Here is a 25,600-nt window from a genome sequence, read left to right as displayed (position 1 = left end):
CCCCCCACCCACCCTGCAACCCCCACCCCCCCCCCCCCTCCTCCAAGGATGAAATCGTAACACTTTTCTACACACTCGGCACTCCCTGAGAGAGTGGAGATGGCACTGAACACGGACACCGCGTTTGAGAAGAGTTCGGACGGGCCTGGGGAAGCGGCGTCGGCCAAGGGGCACCACCAGGAGACCGAGAAGCTCCTCCACGCCTCTGAGGGGAACCTGGAGAATGGGATCAAAAATTCCAAGTCGTTCTCCGCCAGCCTGCCGGGCGGGAAGGAAGGGGACGGGGACGGGGACGGGGAGGTCAACGGCCCCAACCTGCGGAGTTTCTCCTCGGAGTCCATGTCCAAAATCGGCGTCGCCCCCACGTCCCCGTCCCGCCTCAGCGTGGGGAGAGCATCGTCCACGGTGACAACCAGCGCCCAGGACCAGCCCCCGCCCAGAGATTACCTGGTTCTGGCCATCGTCTCCTGCTTCTGCCCGATATGGCCCATCAATATCGTGGCCCTCGTCTATTCTATCATGGTAGGTGGGCAAGCGAGATCTGTAACTTTCCGCATTTGCCAGCGGAATAAAAGTTGCATCTTAAATCAGTGTGGTTTTTTTTTTTAAAAAGGATAAAATATACGGCAGCAAAACAAGGCCATTCGGCCTAACCAGTCCCTGCTGGCACCTGCTCCATCTCATTCACTGTAAACTCTCCTATTCCTTTCACACCCCCCCCCCCCACCCACCCCCAATCCACCCTAGCCACTCCCTTATCAGAGCGACCTCCACATTCTCACCCCAGCTTCTCGGCATCTTGTTCTCCCCACCCCCATCCCCACCCTTTGTCCTGTGCGGTCCCCTTAAGTTTTGTCCAGCAGGTGATGGGTGATTTGCTCGGGTCTGCACCCACCTGAGAAAATCCCAGAGGGAGAAAGCAACCGGAGTCTTAAAATGCGTGAGGCAGAACCGTTTTTACCAATGTGCCCGAAGAGGTGGGGGAGAGAATGGGAGGGCAAGGGAATGAAATGTTTGGGCACTCTGCTTGTAAGCTGCTGTTGACGGAGCTCGGCAGTGTGGCTGATCATACCTTTCGTACCCGGGGGTAAACTTTCCATTGGACGTCGAGAAGAATAAGCCCCAGATTGGAAATTGCACTTCTCCAAAGGTGGCACTTTTTTTCCCTTTGAAATAAAATCCGACCTTGTTCGACAAAAAAAAACCTGATATTTATTTCCTGCAATAGTATCTCTTTGTCAACAAAAGCCGGAAGGGAAATTGTGCCCAGGTGATTTTAACGTTGGCTGCCTGGTGTGTGGGTTAAAGGAGAATGTGGCCAGGCTGGAGTTGTAGCGGTCTTTTATGTTTATTTTTGACATTAATTAGCAACATAAAAGCCGGTTCTCGGCTGAGGGTGTAGGAGGAGCAGCAGCCGCGTTGGAGCTGCACCGAGTGAGTCTCCGGTATCCCGAACTCGGGTCAGTCCCAGGTTATGTTAATGTATGGTGTGCGAGCCAGAGGGGATGCGGATTAAATCTGCTGCTGGTCCCCCCCCCCCCCCCCCATCACTGCCACTGCAGCATTGGAAATGAAATCAGACGGCGGGAGTTGTGATGTTTTGAGTGCTACAGTTCCAGCGTGTAAATGTAAATTCTAACTGGAAGGCTGACCACCACCACCACCACCCCCCCCCCCCCCCCCCCCCACTCCTCCTTCTGATATTGCCGTTTTCCAAATGAGGGATGATTCAGGCGGGGAGGGTGGGGCTGTTGGCCAGGAATCTCCCTCCATCCCGCAATTCTCCAGTTCTCTCCACGCTGGCTCTTGTTTCCAGTTTCCCCACGTTTCGGGGAGTCCCCCCACACCTGCTCGCAACCCTTTGCCTTTCTTTCATTTGTCTAAACTGGGTCTCCAATTCTGCCGCCGGGAGAGGTTTGGCGGCAGAAACAGGCAGAATCTGGTCTGCCCGGTGTCTGTGAAACCGACTGGATGGGAATAGGTAGTGTCAGCAACGAAGGTTGCTAAAAGTCGTCATTCCTACCCTGGGAGATTGGCCGGCGTGAACGATGTGTGTAGGGAAAGGAAGGATTGAGCTCTTCACTCGTATTGGGGAGTTTTTAAAAATTCATTTATGGGGGGGATGTGAGCGTCGCTGCCCATCCCTATTTGCCCCTTGCTCTCAGGGGACATTCTTTTTGAAGATCCAACCAGGGGTCCGGAGTTATATGTAGGCTAGGCCAGGACAGCAGATTTTACCCATTAGTCAACCAGATGAGTTTTTACAACAATGCTTTCATAGTTATCATTACGCTGCTGTGGTGGGATTTTGAACCTAGGACCCCCTGGATTTCTAGTCCAGCGACAATGCCACTACACCATCACCTCTCCATGAGGTGTAGCCCATGGAACCTTATGCTAACATGCATCAGCACCTTACGAAAACTAGGGAAAGGGCACAATTCTGATGTTTTTAAACTTAACTAGGTTGAGGTGATTTTTTTTTAAATCCTTTGTTGTTTTGCTCCTCCCTCTTCAGTTTAATTACCCATTCTACAATTGGAACTAAGAAAACACCACTTAAAAGGAGATGCAAAGATCTGTACAAAATGTCCATCCATTTGTTTTCTAAACGTTAACATATCACTGCCTTGTAGAGACCCTTTGTTGCAAGTTTCCACTACACCCCTGCCAAAATTCTTCTAATTCTCTGGATCATACAAGTTTTCTGGGTTCCAGGGCACATCAACCATTTTAGCAGCAATCAGTGTTCAGCTCAAATTATGATCAGAAGCCACCCAATCTGACCAAAAAATTAATACTGGCTGTGTATCCAGTTAATTATTTTCCCAGTACAGGTGGTTTTAGAATAACCGCACCCCACTCCCTACCCATCATCTTTCTCTGCAGACTTTTAGTTGCTACATTCCAAGAGTGACTAATGAACACAACAGAGACTCAAAATAGCAGTTCTTCACAGCAGTAAGATTATGTGATTAAACATTGAGATATTAACTAAAGGCTAGTAGATACTGTCTATTAGTTTAAAGAGACTAGATTGCAGGATAGAAAGTGCTTACTTGACCTTCCTTTAACAAAGAACTTAGATACTTGACACAAATATGAGCAGGCATCTAAAATGTGCAGCTCTTTATGAAACATTTCAGTGAAAAAAACTATGTAACTTAGCAGTTCTGTTTAGCAGGATTGAATGAGGATCAATTTGGAAAATTGGAAAGATGTGCTTGGAATAATTGTTAATTGATATGCCCTTCATTGATTTGCCTATAACTCAGTGATGGTTGCATACAAAGACAGTATATGTAATTTTCTGGTTCTGAAACAATGTATTACCCATTTCAAAGGGACAACAGGATAAGAGATATTACTGGCTTACAGTTACAATGTACATGACAGATGAAGCATGTTATAGCTTCTGTTTACTTTGCCCACAGGCAGGTGCACAATAAAGGCTGACAGCTTCCTATTGAAGTAAAGATGTACCATTTAATAAGTAACGTAATCTCATGTTTGTAAATTGACATCTGACCACAGTTATGAACCTTTTTAAGGATTGATCCATAGATGAGCCAATTGCTCAGATGTTACTCTTTCCTTAGCTTTTTATGGGTGATTAATTTGAACATACAAGTTAAATTAAAAGTTAATTAAATATGTATCACTCCAGTGACAAAGCAACAATGCTAAATATTCCTCAGCTATCAGAAAACGTATGGAGTGTTTCTGACAGATGGGATTGCCCGTTTTCAGGCTTGGAAAGTTAGAAGCACTACAATTACCCTGAGTGTCCTTGGTTAGGGGGGAGGAAACTTGGCCAAGGCTTCTGCTCCTAATTGATATCGCGTAGCCCCTGCTGAAATGTGCACTTGAAACTTTGCTGTGATGTCCTCATGGTTAAATAGCTTGATACCTGCCAAGTCTCTTCATTTAGTAAGATGTAGGATACCAGATGCTGGCTGGCGAATGTTTGTGGTCTATTAAGGAGTCAAGTATCTCCGGAAGAGGAGGAAAAGTTGGGTGGGAAACTTCCGTTGAGTTCTACAATGTAAAATTTGTTTGCAGAATGAAACATATTCTTGTATATAATTAAAAACAAATATATGCTTCTGTTTAATTACATCTTGATTAATATTTAATTTTATTCTAATCTGTGCAGCGGTAATAAGAAAGGAGATACCCCCGGGTTCATTGGGGATTTTAGCACACCAGGGATTCTGTTGTGAAGTTAAGAGCTGCAGTTAGCCCCAATGTGCCAAATCCTCAATAAACAACACAGCTTCAAGCCCAATGTTACCTTTAGAATTAACTATTTATGTTCACTGCTTTTTTTAAAAAAAGTGCTTTGTTGATAATTCTGACTGCACAGTTCTTATACTTTACTAATGTTCAGACTGGACGAAGTTCTACTCACAGGAGCTTCTTTAATACTTGTCAGCTAGGCAGGCAAACTCCTTTAAGACCACCTGCAATTTAATACAGTGGTCATTATTTAAGCTCTTGCCAACCTGTAGCATGCTCTCAGAAACAGAATAGTTAATGAAGAGCTGCGGCACTTGTCTGATCTCTAAGAATTTGCAAGGGAATGTAAAACTGTGAATCCAGACTACTAGGTTGAAGTGATGTTAAAGTAATGAGTGTATTGATTTACTGTAATAACCAACTGCATTAAGCAGTCCTGACTTAATCTCTAATGCAGTGTTTTGTGTCTCTGCCAAACGTACCACACCCTTTCTCATCATCAGCTGCAATCATACATTTTGAACTTGACATTAATAAATCAATATTTCACTTCATGTACAAGAAAATCACACAAATCCCCGGTTAACAGTTTTCCTTATAAAATCAGTCTGTTTAAAAGAACTCCATTTTGTTTCTTTTGCCTCCTTGTTCTTTTAGAAACCCACTTACAACAAACACCATTCCAGATTGAGAGTTCGGGGACTTAACCTACACCTAGGCTACAAGCAGTATAGGGTTCTTTCTGACCAATTCTAAGTTTGACCTACAGGAATGTGGCCATTTGGTTGAAAATGGGCACCCACCATCTGCTGAGTCATAGTTTTATCCTCCTAATGTTTGGCACCCCACATTGATATGCCAATTATATTGCATTGGCAGTATGTCAGTATGAAACCATGTGGTTTTAAGAATTTATTTTTGACAACAAAAAACTGGGAGGTGGTGAAACTTTGATTAAATCAAGGTGAAAGATGTCAGGGTTGGGAATGAAAATGAACATTTCCAACTTTTAGCAATATCAAACATTGCCAAGTTCAGTACAATATGGGTTAGAGCTAGGATAATGCTTTCTTATGTTGCAAAAATATTCCACTAAAGAATGGTACTTGGGTTACCCGCATCAAATATCCCATTGGCTTGTTTGAGATCACAATAGTGCTGAGCACATTTCATAAATTTGTACCCATTAGGCAATGGTTTCAGAATGGATAAACTCATTTTACTTAAGATCTTTTGCTATTCGAGACTTTCATCCAATTGGTCTGAGCTGGATTGAAATTCAGGACCCGGAGGTGAAGGAACAGTGCATGTTATAACCCACTGAGCCACCTCATTGTTAAGAACCTCTATCTCAAGATGATAGGTATGTTCTTTTAAAGAAATACTCGATAGTAAGCCTCCTTAATGGCTTTATCTGAGAGCTATTTTAATAATAATGAAGCTCAGATATCTTTAAATTCTGATCAATGAGATTAAAGTGAACATATTAAAATTTCCATACCCTGTGTCAGCCCTGATGGGCGGAGCCATAATTTCTCTTCTATTAGGGAGACTGAAGCACTGAGTCATAACATCAGTGCCTGTCCAGGCTGCCCAGTCTTCTTCAGTAACATTTATAGCATTTCTAAGCGAGAGAGAGGACCCGCAGACCAACCAGCTCAGGAATCATTTTCGCATACTTTGATACCTATTAGTAATTTTAAGATTTTTGAGACTTCAGTCTACAGAGTTGAACATGAGTAGATTCTGCAGCATGTAAAAACACCTTCTGTAAAGATTGAATCCATCCAGTGATCCCATAAAAATTCTTCAAGTCTAATCATAAAATAAAAGTGGCTTGATGATTTGAACGCATGTCTTTGTTCTGTCTATGGAATGCCGCATAAACAGTACAGACAGCAGGCTGAACAGCAGGAAGATTCAGCCAGGCATAAAAGTGTTATAGCTCAGTGCCTCTGCTATCCCTAGAAGCAGGGAATCACCAGGAGAATGACAGCTCAGATCACAGGGCCAACCTTGTTATAGGGGAATTTTAAAACGTTTATATTAGAATCTTCTTTTTAATGAATGAGATACTGTGTCAATACCATTACAAATCCAGGAAAAAGGTTGGAGAGCTTTTTGCACCTCCAGTAGGGCTTTGTAGTTTCTTAGAGGCAAATCCATTCTTTATGTTGTATTGCAAAAATTCTCAGAAATCAATTAACTAGCTGCCTTGCAGTTTGCTTGGAAAATTGTAACGTAATAAATGTTGATTTTTTTTTTAGCCTGTTATTTCTTTATAAGTTGTACAATAATGACATTTGAGAGAAAATACAATTGTAAGGATCCTTCTTTGAGGTTCTGTAATCATATAATTTCCATTTACTTTGAAGGTTTCATTTTTCAATTACATTACGCCCATCCATTTAGTAAAATCAAGTCCAGCGTAGGATGATCATTGGCCCATTTATAATGCTTTAAAGTACATTCCGAAGCCTGTAATTATTAAGGAGCCTCTGTAATATTAATATTTATGGACTCAAGTGTAAAATAAATGAATTAGCATTTTAAAAAATATATAAGTGGCTGCAAAAATAATTCAAGACCAACCAGACAGCTTTACAACTCATTCCTTCCTCATTTTGTTTTTCTTTATAGATGGTGGATTTGTGCTGTAGCAAAAACATACTCAAATATTGGGTCTTTCTACTCTAACTGTATCTAAATGGTTTTACTTGCAAATGTTCAAAAATATTGAGATAACTTTAATCCACATTTAGCTACCTAATGAAAGAGTTGCTCATAATTTTGAATGTATTTTTAAAAATCTAACATTTGTTTTTATTTATTCACCCCATAGTCCAGAAACAGTTTACAACAAGGTGACACGGATGGAGCCAGGAGACTGGGACGGCTCGCCAGATTACTGAGTATTGTAGCAATAGTCCTGGGGGCACTCATCATAATCACCTCCTGTGTTGTCAACTTTGCAGGTAACAGAGGTTAGGAAATAGGGCACATCTGAGGCACTGTGTATTTGAACAGCCTTATGTTTAATAAAAGGAATAAAACATCTATCGGGTTAATTTCAAATAATTTTGTAGAATTAATATGCATTGTTGTAAAGCTAGGACCACGAGTTAAAAATAATTAAACGATAAATCAGGCATGGTACTTGGTAACTCTATAGCAATTTCAGTAATATACATTTCACATGCAAAGGCTTTTATTTCCAGAATGTTTATCATTATAATTGCACTGTATTTAAACAAGTCATTGATTAATTGTTCACCATTTGCAACTGGAAATGTATCTATAGAAGATACTCACCATGAATAGAATAGGGTTTTGATTTGCTTGACTGAGGCTGACTTGCAAATGGAATGGGAAACTTGCTTCACAGGGAGCCACTGGGTATTTTATTGTTCCCACTTGCTGAACTTTACTTGTATTTATTTTTTTTTCTTATTTCTTTCATATCAAAAGCAGATACTGAATACTGAAAACCAATAGACCATTTAAAGATATTATAGTTTAGAAAGTATTTCCAGGTTTGCCATTTACCACATGTGATTATAATGCCATGTCCAGCTTAAAACACTGTCAAAGGGTGAAATGATGCAAATTAAAAAATAAAAACAGGGTTTTGAATTAATTAAGATAAAGCCATCTAATATTCAACTTGATTCACAATTTCTCTAATAAGGGATCCCCCTGCCTGCTTACAGCTGGACCTGGACAATATCCAGACCTGGGTTGCAAGTGGCAGGTAACCTTAGTGCCACATAAGTGTCAGATAATGATCATGTTCAACAAAAGGTCTAAACACCCACCCCCTGAGATTCAATAATACCAGCATTGCTGAATCCTGCAGCAGCAATGTCCCAGGGGTGATTATTGACTGGGCAAGCCATATCAACAATGTGGCTAAAAAAAGCAGGGCAGAGGCTGGATATTCTAAGATGATTAACTCCCTTTCTGATCTCTGGATGCCACTCCACCTTCCACAAAGCTCAAATTAGGAATGTGAGGGAATGCTCAATGGATGGGTACAGCAACACTCAAGAACCCTGCTACCATCTAGAGTGAAGAAGTCTGTTTGATCAGCATCTTGCTACTGAACTTAATATCCATCCTTTTCACCATCAGTGTGATTGTAACATGTACGGTCTACAGGATGCAATGCAGCACTGTGACCTCCGCCATCACAAAGGATGAAGGCAACAACACCATCACCTGCAAAGCGCTCTCTTAGTTACACACTACTGGTCAAAATGCTGGAATATCCTATATATCGCCAATGTGGAAGCACCATTACAACAAGTACTCGGTGGTTCTAAGAGAAGGCCCATTGCACATAAAGGCAACTAGTGATAACAATAAATGTGGTCTTACTAGTGTTGCTCACAACCTGAGATTAAATTAACAAAGGGTTGTGGAAGTGGTAGCATAGTGGTTATCTTACTAGACTAGTAATCCAGAGGCCTGGACTAATGATACAGAGAAATGAGTTCAAATCACACCACAGCAGTTGGGGAACTTAAATCTTGAATTAAAATAAAAAGGTGACCATGTAACCACCAGATTGTTGCAAAATCCCACCAGGTTCACTAATGTCCTTTAGGGAAGGATATATGCTGTCCTCACCTGGTCTGGCCTACATGTGACTCCAGACCCAAGCAGTGTCACTGACTCTTAATTGTCTTCTGAAATGACCTAGCAAGCCACTCAGTTAAGGGCAACTAGGAATAGACGATCAATGCTGGTCCTCATCAGCATCATCCATATTGTGTGAATGAATTAGCAAATCCAAATTGCTCCCGTTGGTGAACCAACCTATTGAGTTCTGAATAGCAATGTTATTTAAGTAGAATTATATTCTACAATAAACATGTCCAGACTTTTATCTTTGTAGATCAAGTAGGTGTATAAGACATGGCCTTAGTGGTAACATTTCTGTTAATTTTCATTATGTCTTGAGTTGCTGATATTGCCAGAACTTGATATTCTGATTAAGTTTAACCCACCAATAAGACAAGAGCATGAAAAATCGCCATTGCCAAGCCCCCTGGCTAACATAATTCAAATTAGACAAGCTAGCGAGTAAGGAATATAATGCAATAGGACTGAGGTCTCTCGGCTTTGGGGACCAGCTTGCTGGAAGCTACATGCGACCTTAAGGCAAGAGATTGGGCATTCCTGCTCTTACAAGATTGTTCTATAGTCAGTGTTGTAAGGGAGTTAGGTATCTGTGCACGTATTGGCATCATCTTACTGGATTGAACTGCTGACTAAAAGCAGTCAGAGAGCCAATGACCCAGATCTAATGTCATGAAGTTCCCCTCTAGTCTAATTGGGAGTATGCTGTCGGTCCAGTGTTTCCCTTCTGCTATCGCACAAGATCACTGCTATACTCTACAGTAGGAATGATCTGCCTAAGGGCAGGTCTCTGCTCATTTCTCCATGCTTCACGGTTTTACACTTTCCTCTTCAGTTGCCCGTAGGAGCCTCCCATTTTCAGTTTTAAATGATCTAACATCATACTCTTTTTCCCTTTTCGTTTACATGCCTCTAATCTTCCTTTTGTACAAATTGCCTGCCTAAAGAATGTAATACTGTTACAACTGATCCAAGATAGTAGATGTCTCTTCTTGTAACCTTTCGAATAATGCGGAAATTCAGTAGAATATATTTGACTCTTAAGTGGGGTCAGATCTGACAGAAGTGGTATGTTTCAATAATGAAATTATATGTTTCCCTTACGTCATCAGCAGTAATATATTAAAATTCTTTCAACAGCACAAATTTCATGTTGTCACACTTTCTTACAGTGATAGGGTCATAGAAATTTACAGCCCAGAAAGAGGTCATTCGGCCCATAATGCCTGCTCCAGCCAACAAGGAGCCATTCAGCCTAATCCCACTTTCCGGTTCTGGTCCATAACATTATAGGTTACGGCACTTCAAGTGTATATCCGAGTACTTTTTAAATGTTCTGAAGGTTTCTGCCTCTACCTTTTTAAGCAGTGAGTTCCAGATTCCCACTAGGCTCTGGGTGAAAACATTTCCCCTAGAATCCCTTCTATACCTCCCACCTCTTAAACTAAATCTATGTCCCCTGGTTATGAACCCCTGAAGCAAGGGTAAAAGGGCCTTTCTATCCACTCAATCTAAACACCTTGTAATTTAATATACTTCAATTAGGTCTGTCCTCAGCCTCTTCTGTTCTGAAGAAAACAACCCCAGCCTATCCAATCTTTCCTCATAACTAAAATTCTCCAGTACAGGCAGCATCCTCATAAATATCCTCTGAACACCCTTGAATGTAATCCCATCTTTCCAATGGTGCAGTGACCAGACCTGCACACAGTACTCCAACTGTGGCCTAACTAGCATTTGATGCTGTTTCAGCATAACCCCTCCAGCTCTTATATTCTATAGTAGTAGCGGTCTGCCTAAAGGCAAGTCCATTGCTCACTTCTCCATGCCTCATGGTTTGCCGCTTTCCTCTTCAGGAGCCTCCCATTCTCAATTTCTAGTTGTCCAACATCATCACTCTCTTTTCCCTCTTGGTTTACATTCCTCTAATCTTCCTTCAATTACCTCCTTCAGTCAGTTCTCATGCCTTAGAATTTGGCCAGTCCAACCTGTTTGCCTTTCCTTGATGTTCACTAATGATCTTTTCTGCTCCTCCAGCCTGAGAGTTTCTTCATTGCTCTTGTGTTCTCTCCACTGACCAACTCCATCCTTCTCCAGAGTCACATTTCACAACTTTCTAATCTTTCAATGTCCGTTTTTCTCAAGGTCCATGTTTCAGCCCCGTACAACAAGATGCTCCAAATCAGTCTTGACAATTCTTTTCTAAAGATTTTTATTCATTCCTGTGCTGAGTAATACTTTATGTTTGGAGAATGCCCTCTTTGCCATTATTACTCTAACTTTGATTTCTTGATGGCAGTAACCATCTTCTGACAAGATGCTTTCCAGGTACTTGTATTGTGATACCTGTTCCAACTGTTGATCATTTATCTTGATATCTGCTTCCCTGCCATTATTTCTTCCAATCTTCATAATTTTCAGAACTTTTATAAAATTCCTTTTCATTCTGTAATCTTTGACCACTTCATTCATTTTATCCATTAGTATCTATAGAGCTGCTATGCTAGCCACTTGGCCATAGTTATCTGCAAATCTCACTACATTCACCAATTGACCTCCCACTTTGACACCTTCGCCTCGTACTTCACCTCGTGCTTCTTTCATCATGGCTTTCACAATGGTAAAGAACATTGGTGATAGTAGACAGCCCTGACTTACCTCGCAGCCGATTACAGGTTCAATTTCACCAATTAATATCCAGATTGTATCAGTCTGTCACATGTACGGAGGTACAATCGTTCTTATCTCCAGTCAACTCTGATTGCCTCCAGCACTTGCAACAGCTTTTGCTAGTTCACACAGTCAAAATCTTATCCATAATCCACAAAACAGACCCCTTGGCTAATAAAGATAAGTATTCCATGTGCCTCCTTTACTACCTTACCTACCTGTCCAGCCACCTTCAGGGATCTGTGGACATGCACTCCAAGGCCCCTCTGTTTCTCTACATTTCTCAATATTCTACCATTATGTATTCCTTGCCCTGTGAGCCTTCCCCAATTGCATTACCTCACACATCTCTGGATTGAACTTCATTTTCCACTCTTCCATACACTGGACTAGTCCATTGATATATTCCTGCAGTCCACAGCTTTCCTCATCATTATCAAATGCATGGCCAATTTTTGTATTGTCTGCAAGTTTCTTAATCATAGCCCCTACATTCAAGTCCAAATCATTTATATATCCCACAAAAAGCGAACGACCTGGTACAGAACCCTGTGGAACCCTGCTGGAAACAGCCTACCAGTCATAGAAAATTGGTGACTACAGCCATTGACCATAACCCTTCAATTCCTGCCCCTGAGCTAATTTGGGATCTACTTGCCACTTTGCCTTGAATCCAATGGAATTTTATTTTCGGGACTGGTCTGCCATGTGGAACTTTATCAAAATCCTTGTTAAAGTCCATATAGACTACATCAACTGCACTACAGGCACTGACCCACCTTGTTACCACCTCAAAAAATCCAGTTATGCTAGTCACACACAACTTTCCCTTAACAAATCCTGCCGACTGTCTTTGATTAATCCATGGCTTTCTAAATGAAGATTTGGGTTGTCCCTCAGAACTTTTTCCCAATATTTTTCCCAACGCCTTGGTTAGGCTGATTGACCTGTAATTACTTGGATTATCCCTTTATCTCTTTTTAAAGTATGGTATCCTCCAGCCTTCTGGCACCATACCTGTAGCCACAGAGGATTGAAAGATGATGGTCAGAGGCTCCACCATTTCTTCTCTTGCTTCCGTTAATAGTCCAGGATACATTTCATTTGGGCCTGGCGACTTATCCACTTTCAAAGATGTTAAACTACTTAATCCTTCTTCTCCCAGGATATTAAGTTCATCGAATATTGCACACCCCTACTCCCTGATTGTAATATCAGTATCATTCCTCTTTTTTGTGAAAACAGAGGTAAAGTATTCATTAAGAACCATACCAATATCCTGCGCCTCCACTCACAAGTTACCCTTTTGGTTCCTAATTGGCCTGGCTTTTCCTTTAGTTATAATAAACAGAAAACCCTGAAAAATCACAGCACCTGCACCACCTGCCCCTCTCCCACTTTTTCAGCAGCATAAAACCCATTGTATTTCTACCTCCCTCCATTTCTGAAGGAGATTCATATCAGACCAAAACATTAACCCCGTTTCTCTCTCCAGAGATGCTGCCAGACCTGCTGAGTTTTCCCAGAATTTTCTGTTTTAATTTCAGATTTCCAGCTTCTTCAGTATTTTGCTTTTATCTTTCTTTAGTTATCCTCTTGCTCTTCATGTATTTATAAATAAATTGTTTGGACTTCCCTTGATTTTACTTAGCAATATTTTTTCATTCCCTCTCCTTACTTTCTTAATTTTCTTTTTACTTTCGACCCTACACTTTTTTAGACCCCTCTGTGTTTTCTGCAGCGTTAATCCCTTGGTATCTGTCATAAATTTCCCTTTTATCCTTTAGTCCCTCCTTCAAGCCCCTTGACATCCAAGGGGCTCTGGATTTGTTAGTACCACCCTTTTTCTTTAAGGGACTTGCTCTGAACTCTAACTACCTCTTCCTTGACTGTCTCCCGTTGATCTGCTCTTTCAAAGTAGCTGTCTCCAGTCCACTTTAGCAAACTCACATTTCAGCAGAGTAAAATTAGCTTTTCTCCCAATTGAAAACTTTTATCCCTGGCGTGTCTTTGTCCTCTTCCATAACTAGCCTAAATTTAACTGAATTTTGATCACTTCTACCAAAGTGCTCCCCAGCTGATACCCCTTCCACCTGTCCAGCACATACCCCTTCCACCTGTCCAGCTCCATTCCTTAAAATTAAGTCCAGACCACCCCCTCTTTTGTTGGGATTGCTACATATTGGCTAAAATGTTCTCCCGAATGCATTTTAAAAATTATGCCTGCTCTGTGCCTTTCACACTAATTTTATTCTAGTTATTATTAGGATAGATGAAATCCCCAACTATTACTGCTCTTTTGCTTTTGCACTTTATCTCCCTCTGACTGTTTGCGGGTCTATAGTACATTTCCAGTAGTGTGATTGTCCCTTTATTGTTCTTCAGTTCAACCCAGATGATCTCATTTAACGATCCTTCTACCATATAATTCACCCTCACAGCTGTAATTGTTTCTTTTGTCAATATTGTGACCCCCCTTCCTTTTTTACCCTTTTTCTGTCTCATCTGAAAACCCAGTAACCAGGAATGTTGAGCTGCATTCCTGCCCTTTCAGTCATGTCTCAGTAATAACTATACCATACTCCCACATGTCAATCTGTGCTCTCAGCTCATCTGCCTTAGTCCCGACACTTCTTGCATTGAAGTATAAACCGTTTAGCATTGCCAAACGCCCTAGTTGTTTATTTTCTAGCGTTCATTTCCTCTATCTTTCAAACACGCTTACTAATTTTCTGCCTTGCATTTCCAACTTTCCTTCTGTCCCTTTTGAGCCTACTCTTGGGTTCCCATCTCTCTGCTAAGCTAGTTTAAACCCTCCCTAACAGCAGTAGATAAAAACCCTTGCAAATATGTTGGTCCCAGCCCTAGTGAGGTGCAAGTCCTCTGGCTTGTACAGGTCCCACCTCCCACAGAAGTGGTCCCAATGCCTCAAGGATCTAAAGCCCTGCCTCCTGCACTACCTCTCCAGCCATGTATTCATCAGCTCTATCTTCCTATTTCTGTATTCACTTGCATGTGGCACCAGGTGTAATCCAGAAATTTCTACCTTCAATCTCTCTCCCCAAACTCTGCCTACAGGTCCTCTTCCCTCTTTCTGCCTATGTCATTGGTGCCAGTATGAACCATGCCCTCGGGCTGTTCATCCTTCTACCTCAGAATATTCTGTAGCTGCTCTGGGATATCCTTGGCCCTGGCATTGGGGAGGCAACATCCTTGAGTAATATCTGCGGCCACAGAAGTGCCTGCCTATTCCCATCAATATCAAATCTCCTACCAGTATTACTCTTTCACTCGCCTTCCCCTGCCTCCTGTGCAGCTCCCTGTATCATGATTTATTTATGCCTTGCAACATTAGGTAACGTCTGCTTTTACTGAGTAATGTTGCAATGCTTGTTAAAAGTACCATTATACTTGCCTTTCATTACCTTTCAGACCTCCCGCCAGTGGCGGTGCTGTAGTATGAGTCAGTTTGCTGGCTGGCTCTTTGTTGACCTCCCACATTTGATTGTTCATTTGGTCTTCACCACATCTGAATGTTACCCCCCTCCTCATCTCTGCCTCACCGTTACTCTGTATTAGCAATGTCCTTCTTAACCCACTCTTCAATTTGCTGCATTATGATCTCCCCCTCCTCCTCCCTGCTGCCTCTTGCGGCATCTAGACCATTCATTGATATCCTTGATGTTCCCTGCAAAGCAAGGAGCTTTGCAGGATTATTTTAATGCCATGTTTCCAGCGGAATATTTAGAATAAATAGAAGTTTCAACTCCAGTACTTCAAGAAGGATAGTTACATTGGAAACAACTAGAAGAGAGAGGTTTTCCCTCTTTTCTTAAAGTAGATATACTTATGAACACAAAACAATAAGGATTTCAGGGATCCTGGTAATTTCTTCAAATCACGTGGCAACCATATAACTGGAAGTAGTCCTCGACATTATTGATACCATATTATGCGGGACTTCACAGCGCAAATTATTTCTTAAACCTGTATTAGTTCATGATAAAGAAGAAAGATAAGCAAAAGGAGCAACACTAGAAACATCTATACCCTCATATGGATGACAAAAAAATTTACTGACACCTTATCATGAGTAACACCATAGAAAATGTTTTTAAATTGCCTGTTGTCTTTTGAACAATGGCTCTTTTTCTGAGCGCCGAGATTGGTTTGTGACTTAATTGCATCTGTCATTGGTCTGTAGTAACTGCTACTCACTCGTTTATGTGTTGTTTTGAACAAAGGCTTTTTATCTGAGCACTGTTTGATCTGTGGGGACAATTAAGTTGGAATAACAATTGCATTGTCATGGTTGACATCACAATACAGATTTAAGATGTCTCTGCTTCCCAGTTGTCAGTTTTCCCAAGTTCGACAGTAAATCAAAAGACATTAGATCAGAATTTATTGTCAAAATAATGGTGTTCACCATTATTCTTGCACAGATCACACAGTAACTTTGGGCGAAGGTGCATACATGGCGAAAGTCAAAGATCTAGAAGTTACTGGTAAAGGTTCATCGTTCCACTGTGAGCTTCCCAAGGACTGCACTTCACTGACTGACTCCCTATTCAAATGTATTCAGCAATGTGAAGTTCCTGTATTTGCACCGTAGATATGGAATAAACTCGCCACAGAAAGGTGGGGCTTGTCCATTTCAGTCCAAGTGCCTTTTTAAACCACATGATAAGTCTTCATTACTGCCAAACAGCCTCTCTGGCACTGAAGGTCAACTTTTATGTGTTAAGTTTTATTTCTTCCACTTTTAATTGCTGGAGATTTTTAAATATGTATATATTGTATATATATTTCTCTTAGAATAATTAAATATTACACCACAGAAGGAGGCCATTCAGCCCATTGACTCTGTGCTATATCTTTTAAAGAGCAATCCAAACAGCAGGACCCCCACTTTTTCCTTGTACCCTTGGAATTTTTTTCTCCTTCAAGAACTTTTCCAATTTTGAAGTTTATTATTGAATTTGCATCCATCACCCTATAGGCAGTACATTCCAAAACCTAACTGCTCTTTGTGTAACAAAACTTAGCCTCATTTCACCTTTGGTTCTTTTGTCAATCATCTTAAATCCGTTTTTCAACCACTGGAAACAGTGGGCTGAATAAAATGTGAAAACAGGAGCATTACACGTCCAAACCAACGTATTACCAGACGCAATGGCTGTTATGACACAGCAGATGGTAAATGCTGAGTTGTTCAAATCCCAGAGGGAAACGTGAAACAACTGTCACAACTAATTTTCAATTTGTATGTTTCAAGATGCAGGCTTTGAATTCAGTAATAACACCACAAATCTTAAAATGTTTTTATAAAACTAAATTAAACATTTATTAAGAGAAATAATGTTAAATACATACATAGACCTACAAATTACTACTATGATAACTTCTAAATCCCCATATCAATCTAACTCCCAGTTACACTTTCATTAAGGCAACAGTAAGACACATAGATTTTAAAAGACCCAGGCAAAGGAACATGATACTCTGAACAAGTCGAATTCAAAGTGAGTTTTCTTAATTTCAGTCCCTGAAGGCACCCATTGGTGCATACAGGCTGCAAGCTTTTCACACTTGTTGGATTTTAAACTGCCTCTTTTATAAACAGCCTTCTCTCCTTTATACATATTTTCGCCTTTGAATGCAACTTCCCATTGTTTCACTATACCTTTTGAACTTTACCTCCCTACTAATAAAAATTCTATAATTGTACCAATTCCACCAGCAATCTTTGGAAAAAATAGATAAACAATATTTCTTGCTACTTCTGCTGGCTAGGTTTACATTACACCCCCTCCTTTGAATTCAAGCCACTACAGTTTGTTTAAAAATGCAAATGTTCCCTTTACACTTCATATTCTAAAACTTCCCCATGTTTACCTAATTAACATTTCAAACCTAACTTCTTACTTCAAAGCACCCAAACTAGCTGCCCCTAATTCAATAAGTCTCTCTCTCGCTCACACACACACACACACACACATCCCACTATTTTTCTATTTTACAATAAATTCCAATAACATTATGGAAATTATTATATATTCCTGACATGACATTGGGTTGCATTCCTGATGTCATCACACCCAATCTGGATAATATGTTAGGTGGGCAGGCTAAAAATCAGGAGCCCGCCCACATTATTCAAATTTTATTAAATTGTGTAATTAAGCTCATTAGTCTCCCAATTGGCTGCAATATTATGTGGTGTGGGCAATAAAACGCTTGCAGAGCGTGTTTCATGCCAGGCAGGTTTCTCATTTTTTGATCAGGCAGCTTGTTAGGGCAGGTTTAAAGTCTCCAGCTGAGCCCTGAATTTCAACTTAGCAGTTCAGGCTGCTGGCTGTGCTTTATGCAAGAAGCAAAGTTTCCATTTCAAACGTCTGCTATTTAGAGGTCTCATCCCTCCTGCGGAGGTCCATTTTGATGAGGAGGAGAAGAGTCAGAGGAAGAAGGGCACATTGAGAGGTCCAGGATGGTCTGGTGGTGCATGAGTGTCCCAGAGCTGTGCCAGACCACAAGCGTGATGAAGCCATCATGAATCCTCAACAGAGGCGCAGAAGGACTTATACAGCCCCTTGAGTATATTGGCAGAGACTGAGCTATCTTCAGATGTCTGAGACGTAATACCAAAGGAGTCTCAGGCCAAGGTCACATCTCTTTGTGACATGATGGTAAGGGAGATCTCTTCCAACTGCTTCAGGGATCACCCAATGCCTGTAGCACTAAAGGTCATTGTTGCACTTAACTTCTTTGCAACAGGATCCTTTCAGGCTGCATGTGGAGACCTCAGTGGCAATATGCAACTTGCTGCACACCACTGCATCAAGGCCTTCACTATGCCATGCTCAGAAGGGCAGGTAATTACAGTTCTTTCATAATGGACTGCAGAGTCAATTCGAAAGAGCCAGAGGCTTTGTGGCTGTCACAGGTTTCCCCAGGGTCCAGGAAGACATTCACTGCGCACATGTCACAATAAAGGCTTCCGCAGTCTGGCCCTGCATCTTTACTAATGAGAAGGGATTTGACTCGTTGAATATCCAGAGTCTGTGACCAGGGTAATGCAGTATGTGCGAGGTACCCAGGCAGCAGCCACAACCTGTAAATTCTGCGTAACTCACAGGTGCCAGACCTATTCAGCAGCTCTGGATGGTTGGCTTCTGGGTGATAAGGGATGACTCACGACAAAAGATGAGGGCCCCCCAGAACAGAAGCAGAGAGGAGCTACAATGACAGCCACAGAAGCACCAGGGCTGTCATAGAGCAGACAATTTGTCTACTGAAATTGAGGTTCAGATGCCTTGACAGATCAGGAGGGACATTGCAGTGCGCTCCATTACACATGTCCCTCATGGTCGTAGTATGCTGCATCCTCCATAAACTCACCATTCAGAGAGGGGCTGCCCTTGAGGAAGAGGGGATGCCAGATAACAGCCATTCATCTGAAGATGAGGTCAAAGACGAGGGGAGGGAACACCCCAATGTACAGGTACAAGACCCTGGATGTGATCACATGGATGGCTATGACACAGAGGATGTCTTGATAAGGTAGAGGTTCCAATAGGTTATGAGGCCCCAGCCTCAGAGATGCGAGCACTGCATGTCTCAATGTCATTCCATGTGGAATGTGAGATTCAGTAACTGTCCTGTCAGCACACTCACCATGTTCAGTCCTTCATATTCGATACTCGATACATCCTGCCCTGCCTCCAATTATTAAAGCTCATGGTTATGTCCCAAAATAAGTTCAATGGCACTTGTATATTGAAATAATTTCTGCGTGAGGGACAGTGAAGTCAGAGATAAAAACAAAAAAACTGCAGATGCTGGAAATCCAAAACAAAAACAGAATTACCTGGAAAAACTCAGCAGGTCTGGCAGCATCGGCGGAGAAGAAAAGAGTTGACATTTCAACTCTTTCTTGGACTCGAACGCAAGTTCTGTCGAAGGGTCATGAGGACTCGAAACGTCAACTCTTTTCTTCTCCGCCGATGCTGCCAGACCTGCTGAGTTTTTCCAGGTAATTCTGTTTTTGTTTTACAGTGAAGTCAGGGTTTATTCACATAAGCCTGATGATACAATTCATTAACAACCAGACCAAATGCACCCATGTGATCCACTAGGTGACTATTCCGGAGTTTTCTTAAGGAGTTTCTTAATGCTCTGGCGCAGTGCTCCTCCCTCGCTTGCTGCTACACTGGAGAGAGGCACCTGATCTGCTACTCCCCTTGCCCTGGATGAATTCGGCAGCCGTCTTCTGTGCAGCTGAGGCCTTGAGGGCCCCACCATGTTAGAAGGCTCCTGCTGAGTGGCAGGAGGAGCTTCTGTTGCCGCGGCACTGGACAAGGACTGTGTCACCAGCGGGTGGACAGAGGAGGGGCTGCCCCCGCTCCCCCCCCCCATCAGAAGTGCTCTGAGAGGTTCTTCCAGATGGCAGAGGCAGCTGCTCATCCTCAGCCACTAGGACTGATTGGTCCTCTCTGCCTTTCCCCTGAAGTTCCAGGAGCTGGCTCCGTGTCCAGGCTCCCAGTCCCCCTGCCACCCAGGCTCTGGAGCCCTGAGCACCCAGCCAGATGTGCAGGTTGGAGCGAATATCCACAATGGTGTTTGGTTTGGCCCTCCAGTACAGTCGCCAGTCTGACCATGGACGAAGCCTGGCACCCTGAAGAGTGGGTGATCACAGTGTACATGGCCTGGATGGACGCCTCCACAGTCCAGGGCAGAGCGTGCAACCCTTTTGGCGTATCCACCAAATTTCCACACGCCTTATGCTGGACATCCAGCATCTGCTGTCTCACAGACGACTCCAGAGACTCATCATCCAACTCGGGCTCAGTCTCTTGATCACCTTAAATTCTCCTCCGGCTGCCTGAGGCCTGCTCCTCCACACTCTCTGGCAGCTGTGTCTGCAGATGTGAAATGCCCTCATCAGCTGGGCCTGCCCTTGTCCTAACACGCTAACCCCTGCTGAGGGGCTAGTATCTGCGCCGGCGCTTGGGGCAGAGAGAGGATGTGAAGGTGCTTCCTCCGAGGGTTCATCCTCATCCTCGGAGGGAAATGATGGGCTGGCATCGATATCTTGGCCCACGAAAGAGGCCTCACCTGTGCAAGAGAAAAACAGAAAAAAGATCGTTAGTTAGCTTTCCAAACCTTTCAACAGCTGTGCGAGGTCACAATGCACAGCACCATTAGAGTCATGTGCAATATGAGATATGACACAATGCAAATACTATACACACTTGCAACAACATCAGAACACTCCACTAGGCTTTTAGCCCCAGGATGAGAATTTTAACATTTGTTGAATGTGCCAAGCATCAGGACACCTCCCACTTGCCCTATCCCATTCCTCTAATCTCGTCTCTGCCAATCGACCTAGAGGATTCAGCTGAGGAGAGCAGGAGACCCTCCTCCTCACAAGCCCAGGGATGACGCCTTCAGTTCTGCCTGTCTCCCAGACATTGTGTGCACACTTCTTTAGAAAGTAGGTGTAAAATTGCAATGACTAACACAGTTGGGTTAATTGATGTTATCTGGCCTACACATGATCGCACAAAACAAGACACTGTCCACTTCCCTCATCTGTACAGGCTCCCCACACTCCCCTCCCACTGGCCCAAAATGAAAAGTGCACACAGACATCAGCGCTAAGACCAATGCCTTTGTTACATCTTGCTGCCTTGGACCTCCAAACACCTCACAAGCCTCCAGGATTCATGATGCTACCCTGTATCTTCCTGGCACAAGAATACACATAATTACTGAGGATTTACTCACCCTGGCTGACCTCAAGAGGTCATTGAGCCTCTTCTGGCATTGTGTCCAAGTGCGACGCACAAGCCCTCTACGCTGCTGACCTCCGCTGCCTCCTCCTTCCAGGCTACACATCTGGCTGAGGGAGCTATCCTCTTTCCCCCCGGCTGGCATTAGTTGCTCACATCCGGTGGACACACCCCAGAGGAGGGCACGGAGATTCGTCACTGAATCTCGGGGCTGCTTTGTTCATTCTTCTCTGCCTCTGCCTTCACGCCCTTGCCTTGGCCATCTCTGGTGGAAAACATGCTATAACTAGGCAGCTCCTCCATGTTAAGATCTTGAAAACATATTCATGTTCAAATTGAATGCCACCTGTGGCAAGAAACAACTTTGACTATGGACATTTCAGAGAACTATTAAAAACATTCCCAGCGGTTGTGTGCATTTTTACACAGATCTGCAGCATTATTTAACTGGATTTAGTATCAGGCCTCAAGACTGGGAAACCCGTGCTTCGAATTTGCATAATTGCTGTTTTATCCAGCGTTCTTGGACAGTGGGAGTCAGGAGGCTGCTCACTTCTGGTGCGGGTCCCGCCAACCACACCTGACCATATTATTCAGCCCAGTATCTCTTTATTCACTGTACCTAAACACGTCATGATTTTAAACCCCTCTATTAAATCTCCTCTTAGCCTTCTCTGCACTACAGCGAGCAATCCGCAATCACTCATCCTTGAAATCATTCTAGTAAATGTCTCCTCTATCCTCTCCAGAGCCTTTAAGTCCTTCCTAAAGTGTGCTACCCAAAATTGAACAGAATACTATTGCTGGGGCAGAACTACAACTTCCCAGCTAGTACACGGAGCACTATAAAGCCCAAGAACCTGTACGGATTATTATCTCTTAATCCAAACTTTCCTTCCATCTTTATGTTTTGCTCTCTGTTTCCAGTTTGACAGTTGAATCTATTCTAATTTAGGCTTCCTGGTTCAGACTCTACACTGTTCATTCTTCAATCTTCAACTGATTGGTTAGGGAGATATACTGTTCTCTGCTCTGTTTGCACAGGTCCTGGTGCCCTGTAGAGGGCTTCAAGCCTTTTCCTCACACTTGCAGCAACCTGCAGCAAACGTCCCACGCAAATGAAATGGGCAAGGGAATTCTAATGAGTGGCACACGATGTTGGTTCACTGGCCTCTAGCAACAGAGAGAAAACAGAGCAAGACTCCACTGCATTATAATACCTTTCCGAAGATTTGCATTCGGTCTGCTTATCATTTTAGCGCTGAAGCAAATTGTTTCATTTAATTTTGTTTTTTACTTGCCATTGCTTGCCGTGCGGTTGCAAACATTTTGTGGACCAAGATTGATCTGATTTTGAACTGTGAACAATTTTAGGGTTGTGATTTGATCAGTCAACAGGAAAATGTTGGACATGCACCATGCTGGGGAGGTTGCAGGCAGGTACCGTAGGAGGTCATCTTCAGGCAGTTTCATTAGTCACAGAGTTGTGGGAGTGGGCAGAAAGGAAGACGTGATGGTAAGAGCTTGTGCTGTTTATGGCAATTGAATGAGGCTGACTGAATTGTTTTTTATTTAAAAGCTAGCATGTGTTGTCAGGTAAAGTTCAACCTGCACTGCTGGCACATCCAATTGACACTAAATGTTACATTTACATCGGAGCACTAAGATCAGCAGGCGGGAGTGGGATGGATGCTGACTTTTGGCTCAGATCAGTGGGATCTAGCCAGAAACAGACTTGTGAAATAAATAACCTCAGCTCGTTTTATCCCAGAGAGGCAACATGGCAAGTCTCCATGACATTGCTTGTACAGCAGATGAAGAATGATATATCTCATGAAAGAGACATCGTGATTTTTATCATAGCATTTAAGAGGGAACTACTGTGCATTTTTAAAGCACTTTCGCCCATTAACTCTAATATAACAGAGTACATTTTGCACTCAGGAAAATTTCTTAATTAAATTTGAAGCAACAGCATCTCAATAGCTCATGCTGCATTGTGCACATCAAAACCATGGAGCTGATACTACAAAAATAGATCCAAAACTGAATAACACCTCCTACCCAACTTAACAATGTATACAAAAGATTCTTGGTGTTCGCTATTTGACATAGGCATGTTTTTAGTATTCTTGTCCGTGATTTCACTACAAACAGAGGAAACCATTTTTTGTATGTACTGCATGTCACGAACCAAGTTTCTCAAAAAAAAAGTTATATAGCATGTGATTAAAAGGACTGATCTTTTGGCGGGGTTTAAATGGCTAAGAGAAACATCTGTTTGTATGATGACCTTTTGTCAATGGAGCTGTGTCAGAAAGCTAAACTGAGGGAGGAATTTCACGGGCCTGTCGTGGTGCAGGGTTGGGCTGTAAAACGCTGTGAGCTGTTCGAAAGCCCATTGACTTCGGCGGGACTGTAAAATCCCACCGGCGTAAAATTCTGCCCTGAGTTTTCTTGGGGCCCAGTGGCCAGAGGGCCCATTTCTAATTGGGTCTTCATGCAGCCACTAATGTGCCTACCCTAACATTGTTGGCCGTGACAGGATGGCTCGGTGTCATGACATTCCAGATTCACATGCAGATAGTGTTCCAATTTTACCACCAAGAAATGTGAAGCAATTGCTGCTTAAAAGCATGGTCTGCTTGAGGCCATTTCATCACGTGAGCATGTCACTCAGTACACTGTGGTTCTTTTCCATGTCCATTCCTTGAAAGGGACTTCCCTTGTCCTGGGTCTTGTGCACCCTGAAATCTGAATTAAAAGCTGCTGAAACACATCAAAATTGGTGCCTGAATGCTCGCTAAAAGTCCAGCTGCTCCAGACAGTTGTACATTCAGCTGCCGACCACAAGATCTGTATCTGAAGATCCGAGTGGCACTAGTGAGGGTCTTGTGTGATGAAACCTCGCATCATGATTTTAACAGCCCAAGTGAGACTTTTACCCTATCTCCCCTGGTCCCAACAAATTGCAGCCTTTTAGAAACTTAATCTCATCTGAGGCCCTCTGGCCATTTTATCATTTCTCCATTCATCGCAATGTAACCAACAGCAAGCGCTTCAAAACAAATATGAATCAATGAGTTAGAACATGTTTTGTTGAGTAATTTCTAATGTCTTCTTTATGTTTCTTTCAGTTTCTGCGTAGAAAACATGCCACACAATAAGAGGGTTTTGGATTAGATCTTCCGTGGGACATAACTAGATGAAGTCTGTCTCTTTATGGAAAATGCAGTTTATCTACACCAGATCAAGAGGGTCTTCATGAAGGGCTACGTAGCCATTCCAATTTAGTTCAATGTGAATCACTTGCAACTCAGCGTAATGAGTGCTGGAAACAACATTCCTTTCAGTTGACATCTTACAACTGATTTCAAAGCTATTCAAAGCCAACTCCAATGAGATACCTGAAAATAGGACAGCTCTGCAGAATCCTCCTTGTTAGGAATGGCACAAGTGCATGCGCCTGAAAGCAGAGAAACTTCTAACCGTTTTAGATAATGTGATTACAAATCCCTTTCCATGTTATTGCACAAAAACTTGCAAGTGCGCACTGTGATTTTTGTCCTCTTTTGTACAGAAGTAAAGGACAGTGTTGTCTACAGAGCTAAAACCTGCCAGTGGCAAAGTATAAATCATACAGTGAATGAAATGGAGAAAAGAAGCCAAGAATTGAAGATATTGGAATGGAGAATGGAACCAACATTTATATCATTGGTTATTGGGTATTGTGACGCTCGTTTTGGTAAATAGCAAGGTTTTGTACTTTTTATGAAAAAGCTATCACTTGCATGCAGAATATGGATGTATTTGATTGAATTATGTGATTGAGGTATCTGTGGGTGCAGATTTAATGGTCTTATAATTCGCTGTTGTATTATGCTTGGTTTTGTAGCCGTATTTGCCAAAAAAACTAGTGTTATCCAAATATTTTAGTTTTTTTCTGATTTGTTTTCTCATTTTCACAAAATGATTGATTGTACCTTGAGAAGTAATCTCTTGGCCACAGAACATTGCTTGGCAAGTTATTGGGGGATGATTAAACTCGAAAGTGCAAATCAAGGGACTTATTGATTAAAACTAACTGTATGTCATTTTAAAAGGAAGGTTTTTTTTGGAAGCTGAAAATTGGCCTACAGTCTTTCCACCCAATTTATTTTGAGTTAGGGACTGGCCAAAATGACAGATCTGAAAATATAATATTTGGAATAGGGGTGAAGAATAGATTTTTTGGTGTGATTAGAATTAAATGC

General features: G+C 42.3%; 1 protein-coding gene across 1 annotated transcript; it reads left to right on the top strand.

Moving 5' to 3' along the window:
* The first annotated feature begins 99 nt into the window (after positions 1–99).
* On the top strand, positions 100–24,607 carry trarg1a (trafficking regulator of GLUT4 (SLC2A4) 1a). The gene is made up of 3 exons (XM_041198329.1): positions 100–522; positions 7,082–7,214; positions 24,485–24,607. Exons 1-3 carry the CDS (start codon positions 100–102, stop codon positions 24,493–24,495), a joined length of 567 nt encoding a protein of 188 aa, XP_041054263.1. The 3' UTR covers positions 24,496–24,607.
* Positions 24,608–25,600: the final 993 nt, after the last annotated feature.

Source organism: Carcharodon carcharias, chromosome 10 (genome assembly GCF_017639515.1).
Source record: "Carcharodon carcharias isolate sCarCar2 chromosome 10, sCarCar2.pri, whole genome shotgun sequence".
Classification (NCBI taxonomy): Eukaryota; Metazoa; Chordata; class Chondrichthyes; order Lamniformes; family Lamnidae; genus Carcharodon; species Carcharodon carcharias.
The sequence above is the reverse complement of the archived record's forward strand: the minus strand, read 5'-3'. Positions and strand labels throughout refer to the sequence as shown.

Excerpts from the sequence above, each read along its gene's own strand:
- trarg1a (XM_041198329.1), top strand. The coding sequence starts at position 100 with ATGGCACTGAACACGGACACCGCGTTTGAGAAGAGTTCGGACGGGCCT. Across the intron at positions 523-7,081 it reads CCCTCGTCTATTCTATCATG|TCCAGAAACAGTTTACAACA; the intron begins GTAGGTGGGCAA and ends TTCACCCCATAG.